At 41.6% G+C, this 17,982-nt stretch overlaps 1 protein-coding gene across 2 annotated transcripts in view; it reads right to left on the reverse strand.

Moving 5' to 3' along the window:
- The window catches only part of TRMT1 (tRNA methyltransferase 1), a 733,367-nt gene that overhangs the window by 265,246 nt on the left and 450,139 nt on the right, over positions 1-17,982 (reverse strand). For both annotated transcript variants that reach the window (XM_044084732.1, XM_044084733.1), the window contains exon 11: positions 13,129-13,263. In XM_044084732.1, the coding sequence (XP_043940667.1) occupies positions 13,129-13,263 (135 nt within the window). The remainder of the gene's footprint in view (positions 1-13,128; positions 13,264-17,982) is intronic.

The following is a 17,982-nucleotide window of genomic DNA, read 5'->3' on the forward strand; positions in this document are numbered from 1 at the left end:
GATTAAATAAAGCACAAAACCGACAGCAAGGTACATCGTGGTCAGGGCCTAGGCAAGGAATACAGTACGAATGAAAATCTTTGAGGCATCTGCTTTCCACAAGTAATGCAATTAACAACTTTTACTGACATCGGTAAGGAGCAAGAAAAAGTTTCCCCAACGGGGTACTTAGCTTTAGTTGAAGACTTTGGTTCTGAAACTCGAAAATGTAAATTTCAGGAGTTGGCTGACCGGCACTTGCAAACTGCTTCTGCTTCGAGAACCGCACAGCAAGAAAGACTGATGTAATGGCGTTGGCTGCATCTTTTATACCCCTGATGACCTGTCGTCATGGAAGGGACAGCAACTGACGCAGGACCCAAGACTTTGTTAATCAGGCCGACTGAGGGCTACCTGCAAGCAGATAACCCAAATGTAATGACTGCAACAGTGAAAAATGAAGAACATCCTGCAGTGCAAACTTCTGCATGGCCTTGTACACAGTCCGTTACACCTAACATCTTGGTTCCCTTACTAGTTTTCCTCAGTAAATTCCAGACCCATCTTGCCTACTTTCTGTACCCTTAAGTTCAGTCATTCTTGTTGTTGAATTGGTTCTTAGAATACTTTCGGTAACTATTAAGATATTACTCTTTTTTTAATTTCTCCAAATCTTTTGGGTTTCTAATACCATGACAGGAATGGACCCCATTCCCAAGTCAACGTACGATTAAAGTTCATGAAATTAGTATTGTTTCAGTCTGATGTCAGCCAGAAGTGGTCTTCGCTGCACCCGCAATGTGCCAAGTAATGACTCCTTCTGCAATTCGTATGGGGTTCCATGTATTGGTAACATATCTAAATATGATTGTAAATTCTTTTTTGTAAGACCCGCTGCTCATACTACTATTGGAACTGTCTGGGTATCTTCCACATTGCTCACGTTTCTGCCCGCAAATCTTAATATTTTATGACCATGTCGTTCTCTGCGCAAGACAATGTAGTCACAGGGTGTAGCAATTTCAATGATCAATGCTACTTTTGTCTTCTTTTCATGGACCACTATAGAACTGTTTTTCTAGCACCTATCTTTTGAACTTTTCCTGTTTGCCTTCCTATTTTTTGTATTGCAAAGTTTTCCATGTCCAGATTCCTTTGCCTGTATTTCTCTTCAAATATCTTTAGTGCTGCCCTTTTTGTATTGATTAGTTTTGCCTTCTCCTTTGCATAAATATTACACATCAAAAATCTGTTTCCCATGTCCATATTTCTACTTCACGTCTCCTGATCTTCCTGTTTTCTCCTTACTTTCAGGACTCATTCCATCATGCCGTGATGTAACCTGTGTTAGGCATTCTACACCAAATCCTTCACTTTACAGGCACTCCATAACTTCAACTTCTATTTTTTAATCTAAATCTTTTCTACATTCAGTCTGATATTTGTGAAATTTTCCATACCTGGATGGCTTTGCTTATTTTTCTCGGAATATCTTTCGGGCTGTCTTTTTTGTATTATTTTGGCTTTCGACTTTGCATAAATATTGCACCATATCAAATCTCTCTCTTTCCCACATCCAGATTTTTTTTTATACTTTTCAAAAATCTCTAGGTTTTGTTGTTTATATTTTCACACTTCCTCAGATGCTTCTTTTTCCAAAGAGATCAAAGTTTCATGATCTATATAGTGTTTTTCACAAATATGTTGTTTTAATGAACACAGATTTTTATTTAAAGCTTCTGATAGTTTTACTTGTGGAAATATTTTTCTGTCATCTAATTTCTCTCAATTTTTTTGTATTATCTAGTGTCTGGAAATTCTGGTCTTTTCGCATAACAGTAACAATACATAATTTCTTTCTTGTCCTCAGTAGTCCACTCTAGGCTCTCTGGCCTATCAGTTTTTGTGATGTTTGTGGACTGCTACTTCTTTCTACAACAGGGGGCCCCCATCCTCTCCCTGGGCCTGGCCTGGCCCCATTGTAGGAATGGTTCTGTATTTTGAGGATTCTACAGTCATTTTTTCCAGTCCTGGCACCAGTGCACCTACCAGGATTGGGTAGTTTTATCCCAGGTCTTGTGCACCCAGCTTTATTAATTTTTGACCTACTTCTGCTCATGATATATGCTATATAAAATATTCCCTATGTATCAGAGTCATTTTGGTGACATTTTGTGAAAAACAGCGTCCACCTTGTGAAGGTACTCGCCAAGACTTGAGGAGGAATTCAATTTCAGCACTACTACTCTCCTTTGCTTGCCGACTTCTCCCTCTATTCGGACCATTCTGTATGGTAATTGTTGTTATTCTTAAGGACCTGCATCCAACATCCTACTCGTGTTATGTATAAAAGTCTTAATGGCTCAGCTCTAAAATGGCCATAAAAATGAGGATATCCTAAATCACACTGTTCTAGGAGGAGAATCAATATGTCCCACTTAACTCTCACACCCTCTTCTCCTCTCAAATATATTCCCTCAATTTAAGTATTGTCCACAACTTCTCCACTGCTTGATACAAATATGCCTGAACTACATATATGCGCGTGTGTCTTTACATACATATATTTAAAACTAAAATAACTAAAAACATTTTCACTGCTTTGATCTTGTTTCCATAAACAAGAGCTTCATTTCTCAGATTATTGTTACTTTCTGTTTAGTCTCTCCCACATACCTTTAGCTGCCACAACAGAATCCTTTTTAATCTGTACCCATAAATGCTTCCTCTTATCAATTCCCAATATATCTGGGTAATGTTGAACAAATTCATGTGTGGGTACATAATTTACCGAGATGGCCTTTGTTTTACTGTTATTAATTGTAGATCCCAAAAAGACTTGAAACTGTTTCAAAATGTTCCACAACACAGAAATGACCTTTTCTAGATTTATCACATACAAAATATCATCCACAGATGAAGAAAACTTTTCTTGATTACCATATCAATTATATCCTTCAAATCTTGAGTCCCTTAATTTCTTTGCCAATGGCTCTAAATATAAAGCAAATACAGTAAACACTCAGTTAACTGGAACGCAAGCAATCAGCAAAAAATATTGAAGAACTACAGTAACATTTTCATGTGCTGCACTTTGTTTGTCCCCTGCAGAAACATAACTTACTCTCTCCCCAACCTGAGAAAAAGTCAAACCAAACAAATAGTGTAGAGTACGGTATTAGTCAGGCCTACTTTTAACTGCAACTCTCAAGCAACCAGAAAAGTACAGTTTTGTACCTACCATAAATGTAGATGTTCGAAGATCCACATTGCTGCAGTCCTAACAATTGGGTAGTCCGCTGTCCTCGGTCGGCCCGAATATCAAAGTATAAGGCTGACGTCGGTCAGGGCGCATTTGACTGACGTCAGTACGTCAGGGTACAAATGCGCATGACCGACGTCATATCCTCAGTCTTTTCTTGCCCCAGATGTCAGAAGACCCTAAAAAGAAAGGTCAAAACCAAAAGACAGCAAACAACCACCCTTGCACTAACTATAGTACAATATATACAATATACACAAAATGTACAACCCAACCCACACAACCACCTCTAACAACAGAGGGAAGGAGGGAGGGAATTGGACTGCAGCAATGTGGATCTTGAACATCTACATTTATGGTAGGTACAAAACTGTACTATGTTCTTCATCTCACATTGCTGCAGTCCTAACAATTGGGTAGAATCCCAAAGCAGAGATAAGGGAGGATGGCTAACTACAAGGAAGCAGGAGCTGCCAAAATGCTCTGCAAAACAGCAGTGGCAAAACCAGCCCTAGACTTAGAGTAAAGTGGCAGGTGATAATGCTTAGAGAAAGTATGTACAGAACTCCAAGTAGCTGCCTCCAAAATATCCTTGGTTGCCACTCCCTCAAAAGCTGTTGAAGTGGCAGTAGCCCTAGTGGAATGAGGCCTAATCCCAGCTGGAATCTCCTTGCCATGATGGGAATAACAGAAAGCAATGCAAAACCCAATCCACTTAGAAATAGTTTGTTTTGATACAGGCTTGCCCTGAGAACTCAAAGCAAAAGAAACAAACAACTGCTGAGACTGCCTGAAACCTTTAGTTCTGTCCAAATAATAACGCAACTGCCTGTGGACATCTAAAGTGTGCAAAATCTTTTCCCCTGTATTTTGGGGATTTGCATAAAAAGTAGGCAAATGAATAGTTTGGTTCAAAGCCACACTAGAAACCACCTTAGGCATAAAGGAAGGATTAGTACGTAATGATACCCTATCCTTATGGAAAATCAAGAAAGGCTCAACTGCCATAAGGGCCTGTAATTCAGAAACCCGCCTTGCAGAGGTAATGGCCAACAAAAAAGCAGTCTTCCATGATAAATACTTCAACTCAGCAGTAGCTGCAGGCTCAAAAGGTTGTAGAGTGAGTTTCTCCAACACAAAATTGAGATCCCAAGCAGGAGTAGGAGCTCTTCGTGGGGTCTTATATTCTTTGCCCCTCTAAGAAATTGCTTGAACAAAGGATGAGAAAACAATGGTGGGTTGCAATCATAGTGAGCTGAAATTGCTGCAGCATGAACTTTAATAGAAGAGAAAGACAAACCTTTGTCTAGTAACTCAGTAAGATATTGAAGAGCCACACACAAATTAGGCTCAGAAACATCAAAATCTTTTGCTGCACTCCAAAACAAAAATCTCTTCCATTTGTCTGCGTACACTTTCCGTGTACTAGGCCTCCTAGCTTCCAAGATAACATTCAAAACTTGCTGAGGAAGTGGAGACCCACTATGGTTCAAAACAGAATATGCCAGGCTGTTAGGTGCAGAGAGTGAAGCTTGACATTTAGCAAATGGCTGTCCTCCTGCGATAACAGGTGAGGAATCGAAGGCAAAGGCCATGGAGGCTTCCATACCAGACTTCTCAGTAATGGGTACCAGTGTTGTCGAGGCCAATCCGGAGCTATTAAGATCATCCTTGGCTTGTCCTGTCTGACTTTCAGAAGTACCTTTGGGAGGAGAGGCAGAGGTGGAAAGGCATACACATGAAGATTGCTCCAATTGAAAGAAAGAGCATCCACTCTCCAAGCTGTGGGATGAAACCTTTTTGTGCAAAACTTTGGCAGCTGATGGTTTAGTGGAGAAGCGAACAGATCTATGTCTGGAGTTCCCCATGACACTGTCAATTTCTGAAATACATGAGGATCCAATTTCCACTCGTGGGGATCCATAATTGTCTGCTCAACACATCTGCTAAGGAGTTCTGTGCTCCTGGCAGAAACCTTGCCTGAAGATTGAGCTGTAAACTGAGAGCAGTCTCCCACAAAATCATTGCTTGCCTGCATAGAGGATAAGAATGCGTTCCCCCTTGCTTGTTGATGTACCACATGACAGTTGTGTTGTCTGTTAGAATCAACACCTGCCCTGGAAGAAGTAATTCCATGAAAGCAATTAATGCAAACTGGACTGCTAACATCTCCTTCATGTTGATATGTAGATGTTGTAGTCTGACAGGCCACTTGTTTTGTATCCACTTTCCATTGAGATGAGCTCCCCAAGCTTTGTCTGAGGCATCTGTCGTTAAAATCTGACTCGCCTCTGGCCAGGTCACAGAGAGTCCCTTGTTTAGGTGACATTCCTGAGCCCACCACAAAAATTCCTTTTGAATGCAAGGTATTATTTGAATGACAGTGTCCAGATCCTGGCAGTGCTGTGTCCATACATTTTTGAGATACCATTGTAGCTTCCTCATATGCAGTTTGGCATTGGGAAGTACCAGAATACAAGATGCCATGAACCCTAAGGCTTGAAGGACTGTCCTTGCAGTCAGCCCGGACTGATGAGATAGTTGATGGAAGTAAAGGGATAGACTCTTTTGTTTGTCCGGGGTTAAAAAGCCATCTGGGATGCTGTATTCAGTCTCACACCCAGAAAGCACATGTCTTGAGAGGGTACTAGACTGGACTTTATTTCGTTCACAGAATACCCTAGGCATCTTAGCACTGCTATCACATATTCCAAATGATGAAGGAGCTCTTCTCTTCCTTGAGCCAGAATCAGGCAGTCGTCCAAATAAGGATAGATCTGTATTCCTTTTAGTCTGAAGAAAGCTATCACTGGAGCCAGAATTTTCGTGAACACTCTGGGCGCAGTAGATAAGCCAAAGGGCAATGCAGAGAACTGATAGTGAGAAGTCCCAGCTCGAAAACGCAGATACTTCCTGCAACTTAGTCTGACAGGAACATGAAGGTAAGCCTCCTTGAGATCCAAAGTTACCATCCAATGATCTTTGCCCAGCAGAGGTAAAAGCTGCTGCAACGTCAACATTTTGAACTTGGGAATGTCCAGATAAGTGTTGAGGATAGATAAATCCAAAATTGGTCTCCACGTGTTCCCCTTCTTTGGTACTAGGAACAGGCGAGAATAAAATCCTAGGCCCACTTCTGGCAGAGGGACCGGCTGTATGGCCCCTAGTCGGAGCAACAGAGAAACCTGCTTGTGAGCCTCTATTCTTTGTTGAGGAGGAACGTCTGGCATGCCTGTGAAAGGAGGCAAGGTATGGAAATAAAACCTGTAGCCGTGGTGTATGATATCCAATACCCATCTGTCCTGGGTAATTAAACTCCAATTTTCTTTGAAAAGTGCCAACCGTCCCCCCAAAGGTGCTGCCAGACGAGCAGGCTCTGGCAGCTGAAAAGGTAGGTCATTGGGTCTGCTTACGAAAGGACTGACCCCTGCCCTCACCAAGCCTGTGCAGGAGAACTTCCTGTTCTAGGCCTGAAAGAGCCCTGAGCTCTGCCCTTACCACGTCTAGATCTACCCCTAGACTGGGAATCATAAGAAGGATACGTCCACCCCTTAGTAGGCCAATTTCTACTAAACTTCGGAGGCTGGACTTGCAAAAAATCTTTAACAGTCTGCATAGACTTAGCCTTGTCTTCCATTTTCTTTAAAACTGTCTCAACAGGAGGACCAAACAACACGTCAGATTGGAAAGGAGCATCTAAAATCCTTATTTTAACATGTTCAGACAAATTCTGATCCCTCAGCCAGGCGTGCCTGTGAAGAACTGACCCAGTGGCAGCCACCCTAGATGAGGCCTGTACAGCATCAAAACCACATTGCAAAGAATGCTTACCCACCTGTTCAGAAACGTGCACTAAATCTTGCAACTCCTTACAATCAATACCTACTGCCAGAGCATCAACCTTAGATTTCAATTGTGAAAGGAGATAATTTTGGTATTTCAACATGTGAAACTGGCAATTCAGAGCCCTCATAGCAAGAGTGGAAGAAGTATAGACTTTCTTGCCCCATCTATCCAAGGCCCTAGCCTCCTTGCCTGCAGGAACCGGATTCTTAACAACAGAAGCCTTAACACCTTTAGGCCCATGGCTAACAGTTTCTGGGTCTGCCCTAGGACTCTTAAAAGATACTTATGAGCTTCAGGCACCCTGTAATACCTATCCGCTTAACAGGAGCAGGAGGCAAAGAATCAGGATTAAGAGAAGCTTCCATAAAAACATCTTCCACCACAGTCAAAACAGGAGGTATAGCCAAAGGCCTATGCTGGGGTAACAACAGAAATTCCCTAAGCCTTTTTCTGGAATCAGAGAAGTCCTGACCTTCCCACTTAAAATGCTCCCTCATGGAATGAAGAGTTTCTGAAAAAGAAAAATCGTCAGGGGGAGTAGCAGAAGGAGTAGAATCATCCACATCAGAATCAGAATAAGGAGAGTACTCCTGCAAGTCTTCAGCCAAAGACTCTGAAACATCTGAAGCCTGCTCAAAACCCCCCAGCTCAGGCTCCACCCTAGGCCACTTATGAGGAGGGGGCATAGAACCCCTAATTAAAGTAATCAAATCTTCTGCCATTTTAAGCATATGCTTCTTGGGCACAGTACCTGAAGAGCTAGGGGTAACACTAACTGAAGCTAAACCTGGCCTGCCCCTGGGGGAAGCCTTGGAAACAGAAGGAGAGGGCCTAGCCACCTTAGGAAGGGAGGGGAGTATAGTAACATGAGAAGCCCCCTCAGCCTGACTAGTCTCTTAAGAGGCCACATCTTGTAATAACAAGGTCTCCCCCTGGGAACACAAAGAAACCTCCGGTGGAGCCACCGGCTCCTCTAAAGAACCGGCGTCTGGTACAGACGGTTCTTCAAGCCTAGGCTTAACTGCCTTGTCCTTGCGTTTCTTTGAAGAAGCGGGCGTCGGAGCATCCGACGGCATTTTATAGTTACACCACTTCCCAAAGACTAACCTCGCACAATCCAACCGCCTCTTTATAGTGCGTTTATTAAATCTAGCACAAGAGCAACAGCCAACAACGTCGTGCTCAGGCCCTAAGCAAGGAATACACAAAGTATGATAATCTTTATGCGGTATCTGTTTCCCACAAGAAATGCAATTATTAACTTTTTCTGACATCCGGTAAATGACTGAGGCAAGAAAAAACTAAAATATTCCCCAACGGGGTACTTGGCCAACTTTGAACCCGGTCTGAAACTTCTAAATCGAAAAATCTCAGAACGCCAACCGGCACTTGCAATACTGCTTCTGCATCGGACCATGCGGCAAAAAAGACTGAGGATATGACATCGGTCATGCGCATTTGTACCCTGACGTACTGACGTCAGTCAAATGCGCCCTGACCGACGTCAGCCTTATACTTTGATATTCGGGCCGACCGAGGACAGCGGACTACCCAATTGTTAGGACTGCAGCAATGTGAGATGAAGAACATCTACAGTTATCCAGCATCTACCAATATCCATGGGTGCCGGTTAACTGAGAGTTTACTATAAAGGGGAAGAGGACACCCCTGGCTGCTTCCTCTATTCAAACACAGATCAGAAAGGAGTCCTCCCCCACCTTAATTTTTTGCCTCCAAACCTTCATATATCCTTCTAATTAACCTTATGAGTGTAACAGAGAATGCAAATGTTTCCACTGCCCTACTCAAAATCTCAGCTTATTCTGATGAATGCTTCCACTGCCATCAAGACCCAACTATGACAGCGGCACTCTTGCATTCAGCTTCCCCATGGCTCATTGTTCTATTAATGATGTCAAATGTTTGCTTCATTCTCCACAAAACCACAACAATCCGTATCCATTAATTCTGGCAACAACTTTGTCTGTCCTAGCTAGGAGGATGGCAAACACTTTTGGTTTAAATTTGAAATGGGTCTATATGAAGCTGGGTCTGATGGGTCTTTACCCTCTTTGGGTAACACAGCCACCTCAGCTTTCGTCCCAATGTGCTGGTGTTTCTCTCCTTTCAAAATACTATTAAACAAAACCATCTTCATTTATATCTTTGGCACTAGAGTGTTTTCCAAATGGCTCTGAATTCTGCTCTGTATCTCATCCATTTAAATACATTGCTCTTTCCTCTCTGTAATGTTTACACCTCAGAATTCAACAGCATTAGGACCGATATGGTATTCTGACATTTCCAGCATCACCACTTAGGTCGACGTGCTGAAGTCCACATGGCAGTGTTATCCAACCCAAATTCCTCCATTTAGTTCGACGTGCTGAAGTCCATACGGTGGTGGTATCCAACCCAAATACTTCCATTTAGTTTGATGTGCTAAAGTCCACATGGCAGTGTTATCCATCCCAAATACTTCCATTTAGTTCGACATGCTAAAGTCCATATGGTGGTGTTATCCAACCCAAACACCTCCATTTAGTTTGACATGCTGAAGTCCACATGGTGGTGTTATCCATCCCAAGTACCCCCAAGTCACAGCCTGCGACTTTCTGCCCTTCTTGTAAAAAGCTGTATGTTTGTGCGAGTTCTACTGACCTTTTTTTAAGCAAATGGGGTGCCTCTGCAACCACCAAATAGGACAAAAGCAGCATCAGAAAATTGGTGGATTAATGATTCTATGTCACCTTCTAATAAGAGTAAAGGAAGAAAGTGTTACTGTAGTTTGTTGCCCCCGAGCAAAAAATCAGTCTGGTAAACCGTATAGAAATGAGAATCAACCGAAAATCCCAAATGTCTTACCACAATCATGTACGAAGGAATAACTGATGTGCCCAAACTACTTGAATATTAAATATCAGACATTATAGTTATTCGGCTAATAATTAGTAGAATGCATGCAGTTTGGAATATGAATGCTTCCACCCAAATGGTTGGTTATTTCTTTCATCTGGATTGCAATCGCACCGTTGGCATTGATATGCATTAATCCTTAGTTCAACATGTTTTGCTTCAGGGACGCCCTCATATTCTCTCTAAAACCAGAGAGCCGGAAAACTGTTGGAAAGATAACCGAGGAAACATTCTGCTTATCCTTCAGTACTGCAGATGAGGTGGATGAAGAATTCATTACCTGCCATCAGATTCTGCTATAAAGTTATGTACCTCTACCATCCTCACTCATTTTACTTTTGAAAAAAAATAAAAAAAACATTTGACTGAATGACAGAGAAAGAAAACCCTTAAACTAGTCAGAAACTGCCATCTACCCAAGTGTAAAAAACAGCTTGCTCCTAAGTAAGAGCTAAAACAACTCATCACAAGAGAAGGGGGAGCTGCATGGCTACCTCTTTTGGGGTTCGTCTGGGCAGCACAAGAATATATAAACTAACAGAACTGGTTTCCATTTTATATTACATATATATGCTCACAGTGAAATTGGTTTTAAATTTCCTGTCCTCAGGCTTATACTTTTGCTTTTCCCCCCTACATTTTTGCTCGGCAGTTTTATTATCAGCCATAGAGGAGTAGGAAAGTCCATCTGGGCAAAGCCCTTTTCAGGAGAACATACTTTTTCACAGGCTATTATGCATCAACAGTAAAATATACTATACAACATTGAGCTACATACAGTTTAACAACTGATTGCCATACATTTATATCCTGCTAAAGTCACACACACACTGAAGAACATTCAGCATTATTGTACAGTTTATGTATAAAGCCACGTTGAAATTTGTATATACAGCAAGCATGAAGCATACATGGGAGTTTCACCCAACCACTCGCATGAGACATGTGAATAGGTGAGAAATTTTGAGCATTTTATATTTTTACTTGAACTGGCTCAATAAGGAGTAGACTTTTAATGGAGGTGGTATAAGAGGAGAATTGTTTTGTTAATGGGTACGACTTCAATGGGATTTTAAAATGTAGATGAGAAATGATTAGACCAAGAAAGGGGCTTAGTAACTGGGGTGTTACAAGTAAAGGACAGTTTTGCTGACAGGTGTATTCTCAAGGTGGTCTTAAACAGTACAGGAGACCAGCAACTTCTGAAGGGTGTTAGGAGTGAATTCAACAATTTTGCAACATACCTACAGTGTAGGCAGTCACCATTATGATTTTTAGATTTTTTTGAGTACTCCATAAGTGTTGGTTCAGTAAATGCAGTTGTCTTTGTGGACAGCATCACTTTAATAACTGGCTGAATGCACAATGCCTCCCTGCGCTGCAGAGGAAATCTTAGACAGTCTTAATGTAAGTGTAGACTAACAGATTAGTTAGCAACTGAAGTGGCAGACACTGATGTGTTCAGTTAATGTAGTTACCTGCACACTTTGCGATCTTACTATACGATTGTTCCAGACTGGCTAGCTGACAGAACTCAGAATAGATGAAGCACACAGGACACTAGGCAGTAGAGAGGCTGTGGTCTTGCATGCATGGTCTGACAAAAAAAGTTTGACTTTATCCTAGTTTGCAGCTGTATTTTTTGAACAGCATGCTGGATATTGAATCAAGCTCAATTCTGCTATTATCAACTAACGAGAATTTTAAGTTGCAGTAATTTGATTTCTGTGTTGGAGGGTTAAATACCATTAGTTTAGTTTTCTTTGAATTTAAGACAAGTTTGGATTGCTGAAGGCGTTTTTCAATTTTTGTAAAGGAATGCTGTAGCTGTCTTGGAGTTGTCTGAAGAGGCCATACACATTAGTGATGAACTGACTGCATATTAGATTATGTTTGCTGGAAAAGAAGCTGTACGATTTTCATTTATAAATATACCAGAGAGTAACGGCCCCAATACTGAACATTTTGACACACCTAATATTGTTTCCTGAGGAGATAACAGCTCACCTGCCCAGCATACACACTGTGTTTAGTGGCAAAGGTAACTTTTTGACCAATTAACTGTATTTATTTAACATTTGTTTACTGGAAAAGTCTGAATGGACACAGGTCCTTTTTCAGAAGAGGCCCGGGGAGAAAAGCTCCATGAGTAACAGTAAATTTTCACGCAGACATTACAATAATCAAAAAAGAAGTATAAAGTAAACATAATTTAGTATACATAAGAACATACAAATTTGTTACATCTTGGCAACAAAACCTAGGCTTTGAACATAGCTAGTACTATCTGTAGGTATGACTTATGTCAAGATATAAGGTTAAGACAGGTCAGTAGGAACAAAGGATTAAACACCAGGGGAGAAGTTGGACACGTTTTGGGTATACTGTGATGCGAGGCCAGTTCCTCGAGTCTAAATAATAATGGGCTATGACACTGCATCTAATTCTTTGGACAGGTCTAGAAATAAATATGCATGCAACCATTTCACCTTGATTTTGGCTTTTATGAGTATACTCTACAAGAGACAGTAATGCTGCTTCTGAGTTGTGACCTGGTCTAAATCCATGCCGTGTTACGGAAAGCATCTTGTTCTCTACTGGGTACATGCTCAATTACAGTTGTGCACATTTTGCAAGTATTTTTATAGACAAAGGAGATAAAGATGGATATAGGTCTGTATTTTGCCAGCTCAAGCAATTCACCATCCTTATTTAAGGTCTGTCAGTACAATTTACTAGCAGCAATTAAAAAAAATGGTGGTGGGGCAGTGCTTACCGTAGAGCAGCCTATAAATCACACTCAAGATGGGCGAACAATAAAAATGCCAAACAGAAATTACAACAGCACTGGTGGATGCATTGTTTTTATGTTTAGGATGACAGCCCTCTCCAGATTTACAAAACTGGGCACCAGGTCAGCACCACACATAAGCAGCAAGCTACAATTCCTACGGGACTGACATGCTTTCTGAGGATGGAACTGGTAAACCCTGCTGCTGACTCCTAGGTGAATCGATACACTTTGACTTGCACACACACAGAGCAACCAAACTCAGAAATTGTTGGCTTTCATCTGTACCCTTGAAACAGCTGAAAAAACTAACCATTTCAAAAAGTTAGCTTACCTCTGTTATCATACTTAGCATGCCAAGTATCCTCTCTGAGGTTTTAAACCTTTTAGGATTTTTCTCAACTGCCTTAAGAACCTTCTCAACAAAACTGAAGTCGTGGATTGGTTCTGCCCAGACTGGGCCTCCAAGCTGTAAAAGGCCAAAAAAAAAAAAAAAAAAGTCAGCACGCATCAGGCATGAAATACAACACAGTAATAGAGAATTGCTTTCTCCTACAGATGAATCTGCATAAAAGAGCTACAAGATATGATGAATTCCTACAGAAAAAAACAGTTTACAACAAACTAGTTTTATTACTCATTTAAAGATTCATGTGGTTAGCACATACTTCCTGGAAATTGCATATAATCTTAAAGGTGCTACACTCAAACAGATTTTACAGACTTGCGTTCAGTTTGGTGATGAATTTCCTGTATTTCACTCTCAGGATTCTGATGGCATGGGAAACCACAAGTGTAAGATACCAGTTCTGGTGTTATTAACTCGCGGTGCTGCTCTTATTTCTGTGGATTTCCTGTGGCAAATGAACATCACAGGTGTCTCTGCCTTATGGCATTGCATGATGAAGCCCCAACTACAACCCAGGTTAAATTAGTAACCCATGCATTGGGCAACACTGGAAAACATACAAACGAAAAGGCTATGTCTGCTCAGTGTTGTGGGAGAGGCTGCAGAGGGATCCAGGGACACAGATATAGGTTTGAGTTACCAGTGCTCTGGGACCTGCTAAAAGGTGCTTGACTTTGACAGGGATGGGGAATGAAGTGATAGCACCAGAGATGGGCAGCACTCCCTGCTATAACATTGCCACCTATTTGGTATTTTTCTGGACTACCCACAAATCAGAATGTTGGTCGTCCGGTAGTCCAGAAAGCACTGTGCAAACTCTGGTATTCTGTGTATCTGCACAAACAGAATTGCAGGAGTTTGCAAAAAAAAAAAAAAAAGGCAGCCACGGAATACTTTTCAATTGAAATGCATCGTTAACACTAAGCGTTTAAAACTGGAACTTGTTTAAACAGGGGGGAAAAGGTAAAGTAAGGCATGTCCCCTCAAAATGATGCAAGCGTTATGTCATAAAATGGGTGGGAGAGTGGGTGGGTGAGGAAATGGGCAAAGAGCCAGGGTTGTAGGAAATGCAAGGGGGTGTGGCTCTGGTCCAGTTTTCACAACATAGAAAGGTGGCAACCCTACCCTGATACCCTGTACAACACTCCCCTAAATACACATTCAAGTACACAATGGGACTGGTTAGGGTCCACAAAAATCCATTGACCAACCACAGTATGATGACCTCAGCTCTCCAATTCCTCTCCTGATGTGGTGGGCAAACCAAATCTCTGCAGAGCTGATCTGCTTTCCCAAAAAGGAAGACTCTCCTGACAATGTGTCAACATTAAGAAAAGGATGGAATAATTGTAATGAACTAGGGTTTAGCTGCTTTGGCTTCAATTTCATTATCCTAGTGCACCTTAAGCAAAAGTTCCTACAGGCATTTCATTATCCACAAATGTTCCTACAGGCATTTCATTATCCCAGTGCACCTTCAACAAATGTTCCTACAGGCATTTCATTATCCCAGTGTACCTTCAGCAAATGTTGTACACACATTTCATTATCCCAGTGTACCGTCAACAAATGTTCCTACAGGCATGTCATTATCCCAGTGTACCTTCAGCAAATGTTCCTACAGGCATTTCATTATCCCAGTGTACCTTCAGCAAATGTTGTACACACATTTCATTATCCCAGTGTGCCATCAACAAATGTTCCTACAGGCATGTCATTATCCCAGTGTACCTTCAGCAAATGTTCCTACACACATTTCATTATCCCAGTGTACCTTCAAGCAAATGTTCCTACAGGCATTTTATTATCCCAGTGTACCTTCAGCAACTGTTCCTACAGGCATTTCATCATCCCAGTGTACCTTCAGCAAATGTTCCTACACACATTTAAGTATCCCAGTGTACCTTCAGCAAATGTTCCTACAGGCATTTCATCATCCCAGTGTACCTTCAGTAAATGTTCCTACAGGCATTTTATTATCCCAGTGTACCTTCAGCAAATGTTCCTACACGCATTTAAGTATCCCAGTGTACCTTCAGCAAATGTTCCTACAGGCATTTCATCATCCCAGTGTACCTTCAGTAAATGTTCCTACAGGCATTTTATTATCCCAGTGTACCTTCAGCAAATGTTCCTACACGCATTTAAGTATCCCAGTGTACCTTCAGCAAATGTTCCTACAGGCATTTCATTATCCCAGTGTACCTTCAGCAAATGTTCCCACACGCATTTCATTATCCCAGTGTACCTTCAGCAAATGTTCCTACAGGCATTTCATTATCCTAGTGTACCTTAAGCAAATGTTCCTACAGGCATTTCATTATCCACAAATATTCCTACAGGCATTTCATTATTGCAGTGTACCTTCAACAAATGTTCCTACAAGCATAAGATTTCTCTGACACATACAAGTAAGGTGTCTGCTTTATGCGGAAGATCATCGCATTGCATGTTGAGTCTCCAGCAAAAAGTTTAATCTCGACACCCTTTAGAAGTTGAGTTAGGGTTCTACAGGCATTTCTCTTTCAGAAGGGAAAAAAATCTTCATTTTCAGCCATCCCTCTTATTAGTAAAGCTGAAGCCAGTGTTTAAGGAAACTAGGATGTAGCAACAAGCAAGGTTATCTTTTTCTCATAAATAGAAGGAAAAAAAAAATCATAAGACACCCCCCCTTGAAGTAAGTATAGCTGCAGTCATCATTCAAGTCTGGTAAATTCAAATATCTAGCTTAACTGTCTTGCCATAAAAGCATGACTGGTGGGAGTCTTAGGTTCTGACTCCCCATGGAAGCAGCATCTTTACTCAGCCCTCATTATGCCAAATCAGAGAATGAAATGCCTCCTTTGGCATTCATCAGTCTAGATGCCTGCAACTACCGAAATGCCCACAGAGATACTGTAGGATACAAGGCCTAAACAACATGTCCTACATGGACCACCTCAAAGTCCCGTCACCATACTCTGTAGCCTCCAGACTGCAAAGAGGTGACCCATGTCTGGCATATAAGGCATCCTCCCATTCCATTACTGACAGATCTACTGCACATCAGCAAGTTAAATGGTATCAGAAATATTCTGGCTAGGGATCTAAACGTCTTCTCCAAAATCAACAGAATGGTTTGGAGGGAGAGGTACATCTCACAGAGGATACCATTATTGTGGAACAGACTCCCCATCCACATAAAACAAAGCTCATCCTTGTCCATATTCAAGCACAACTTAGATCTATGGAGGGAAAACAGAACATTTGCCCCAGAACTGCTGTACTACTAATGGACAGAGGCAGCTCCTAAACGCTTTATCCCATACATGGGTCCCCTCAAATTATCTATAGTATGATCCCATTTATTTTCACATAAGCGGTAAAATATAATTATCAACCATGGGATGAGTAAGGTAGATTTCCAGCAAAAACTAAAGGAAATTGGCTAGACATAAAATGGCCTGCAAGGGCAGTTAGCCTAGTACTTGCTTATGAAGCTAGAGACCGTCTCTGACACCAGCCACATTTCTTCAGAATCGTTTTCATGTAAACTGTGTAACTATCTCAAGCCCTGCCCATTGCTGAATGACAGGAACGAGGAAAGAGCAGAGACTCTAACAGAAGTCTTTAGCATTACTACAGTCCTGGATTCATGACTGGGAAGGTACTTCGTATCACTTGGACCCTGTGAATGAACAAACCCAAATGATCCAACAAAACTTTTTAATGGTTTATAACCTTCGCTAAAGCACTCCCCAGAGGAAAGAGGGAATGGACCCACGGACCGCCAACATTGCAAAGAATAAAAATGTTTCTTTTTTTCTGTTGATGAGAGTATGTTAGCTAATGCCTATAGTACACTACTATACAAACTAGAAGTCAATTTATTCCTCCATTTACTAATGACAATGTTAAATGCTCTTCTATGATGAATTTGGTGGATTTGGAAAATGCATAATGTATCATCATCATCAACCACCTTTTCGCCATTTTCTTCATGGGGTCGGGGTGCCATGTCAATTGTCACCCTCTTTCTGTATTCAGTGCCACTCTCCTGCCAACTTAAGCACTCACTCATGCCTGACTGTCGCAGGTCTTGTCTTGTGCAATCCAGCCATCTCTTTTGCTGGACACCCTCATTTCCTCTTGCCTTATTCTGGTCTGTCCCAAATCTTAACCAGATTGTCTACTGTGGTTTGGGCACATATGAAAAAAGCAGTAATCTATTCTCACAACTGGAGCTACTTTTGGTTTCTGCTTTTATGTGCTCATTTCTTAGTCTGTCCCATGGTATGCATCCTAGCCCCATACCTCGGGCACTTCATCACCATCACCTCAAGCTTCAACTGCCTTGCCTTTACTGCCCAGGTTTCTGTACCACACATCAGTAGTGGTTGCACCACTGCTTTGTACACCTTACATTCTTTCTGCCATGCAGTACATCTGACACTCCATGCCACTTGGCTGCAGCCCCTCTGTTTCTAGCTTTGACCTCCTCATTCAGACCTTCTGTCTCCTCAGCCACCCTTCCTAGATACATGAAGCTGTTAACCTGTTCCACTATTTTCCCTTCTATCTCAATTCTTAGCTTCTTCTGAACTCCACCATTTGTTGCCATTACAACCATCTCATCTGTACTCAGTTTCATCCCATGTGCCTTCAGTTTTGCATTCCAATCTCCTATCCTTTACTGAAGCTCTTGCTCAGTGTCTGCCTGTAATGTCACATCATCTGTGTAAAGCAGCTTTGTTGCTCTGTACCCTACAATTTGTCTGCTAATATAGTCCATCACCAGTA

The sequence above is a fragment of the Protopterus annectens genome, chromosome 9.part0 (genome assembly GCF_019279795.1).
Source record: "Protopterus annectens isolate FY-2018-M chromosome 9.part0, PAN1.0, whole genome shotgun sequence".
NCBI classification, from domain to species: Eukaryota; Metazoa; Chordata; order Ceratodontiformes; family Protopteridae; genus Protopterus; species Protopterus annectens.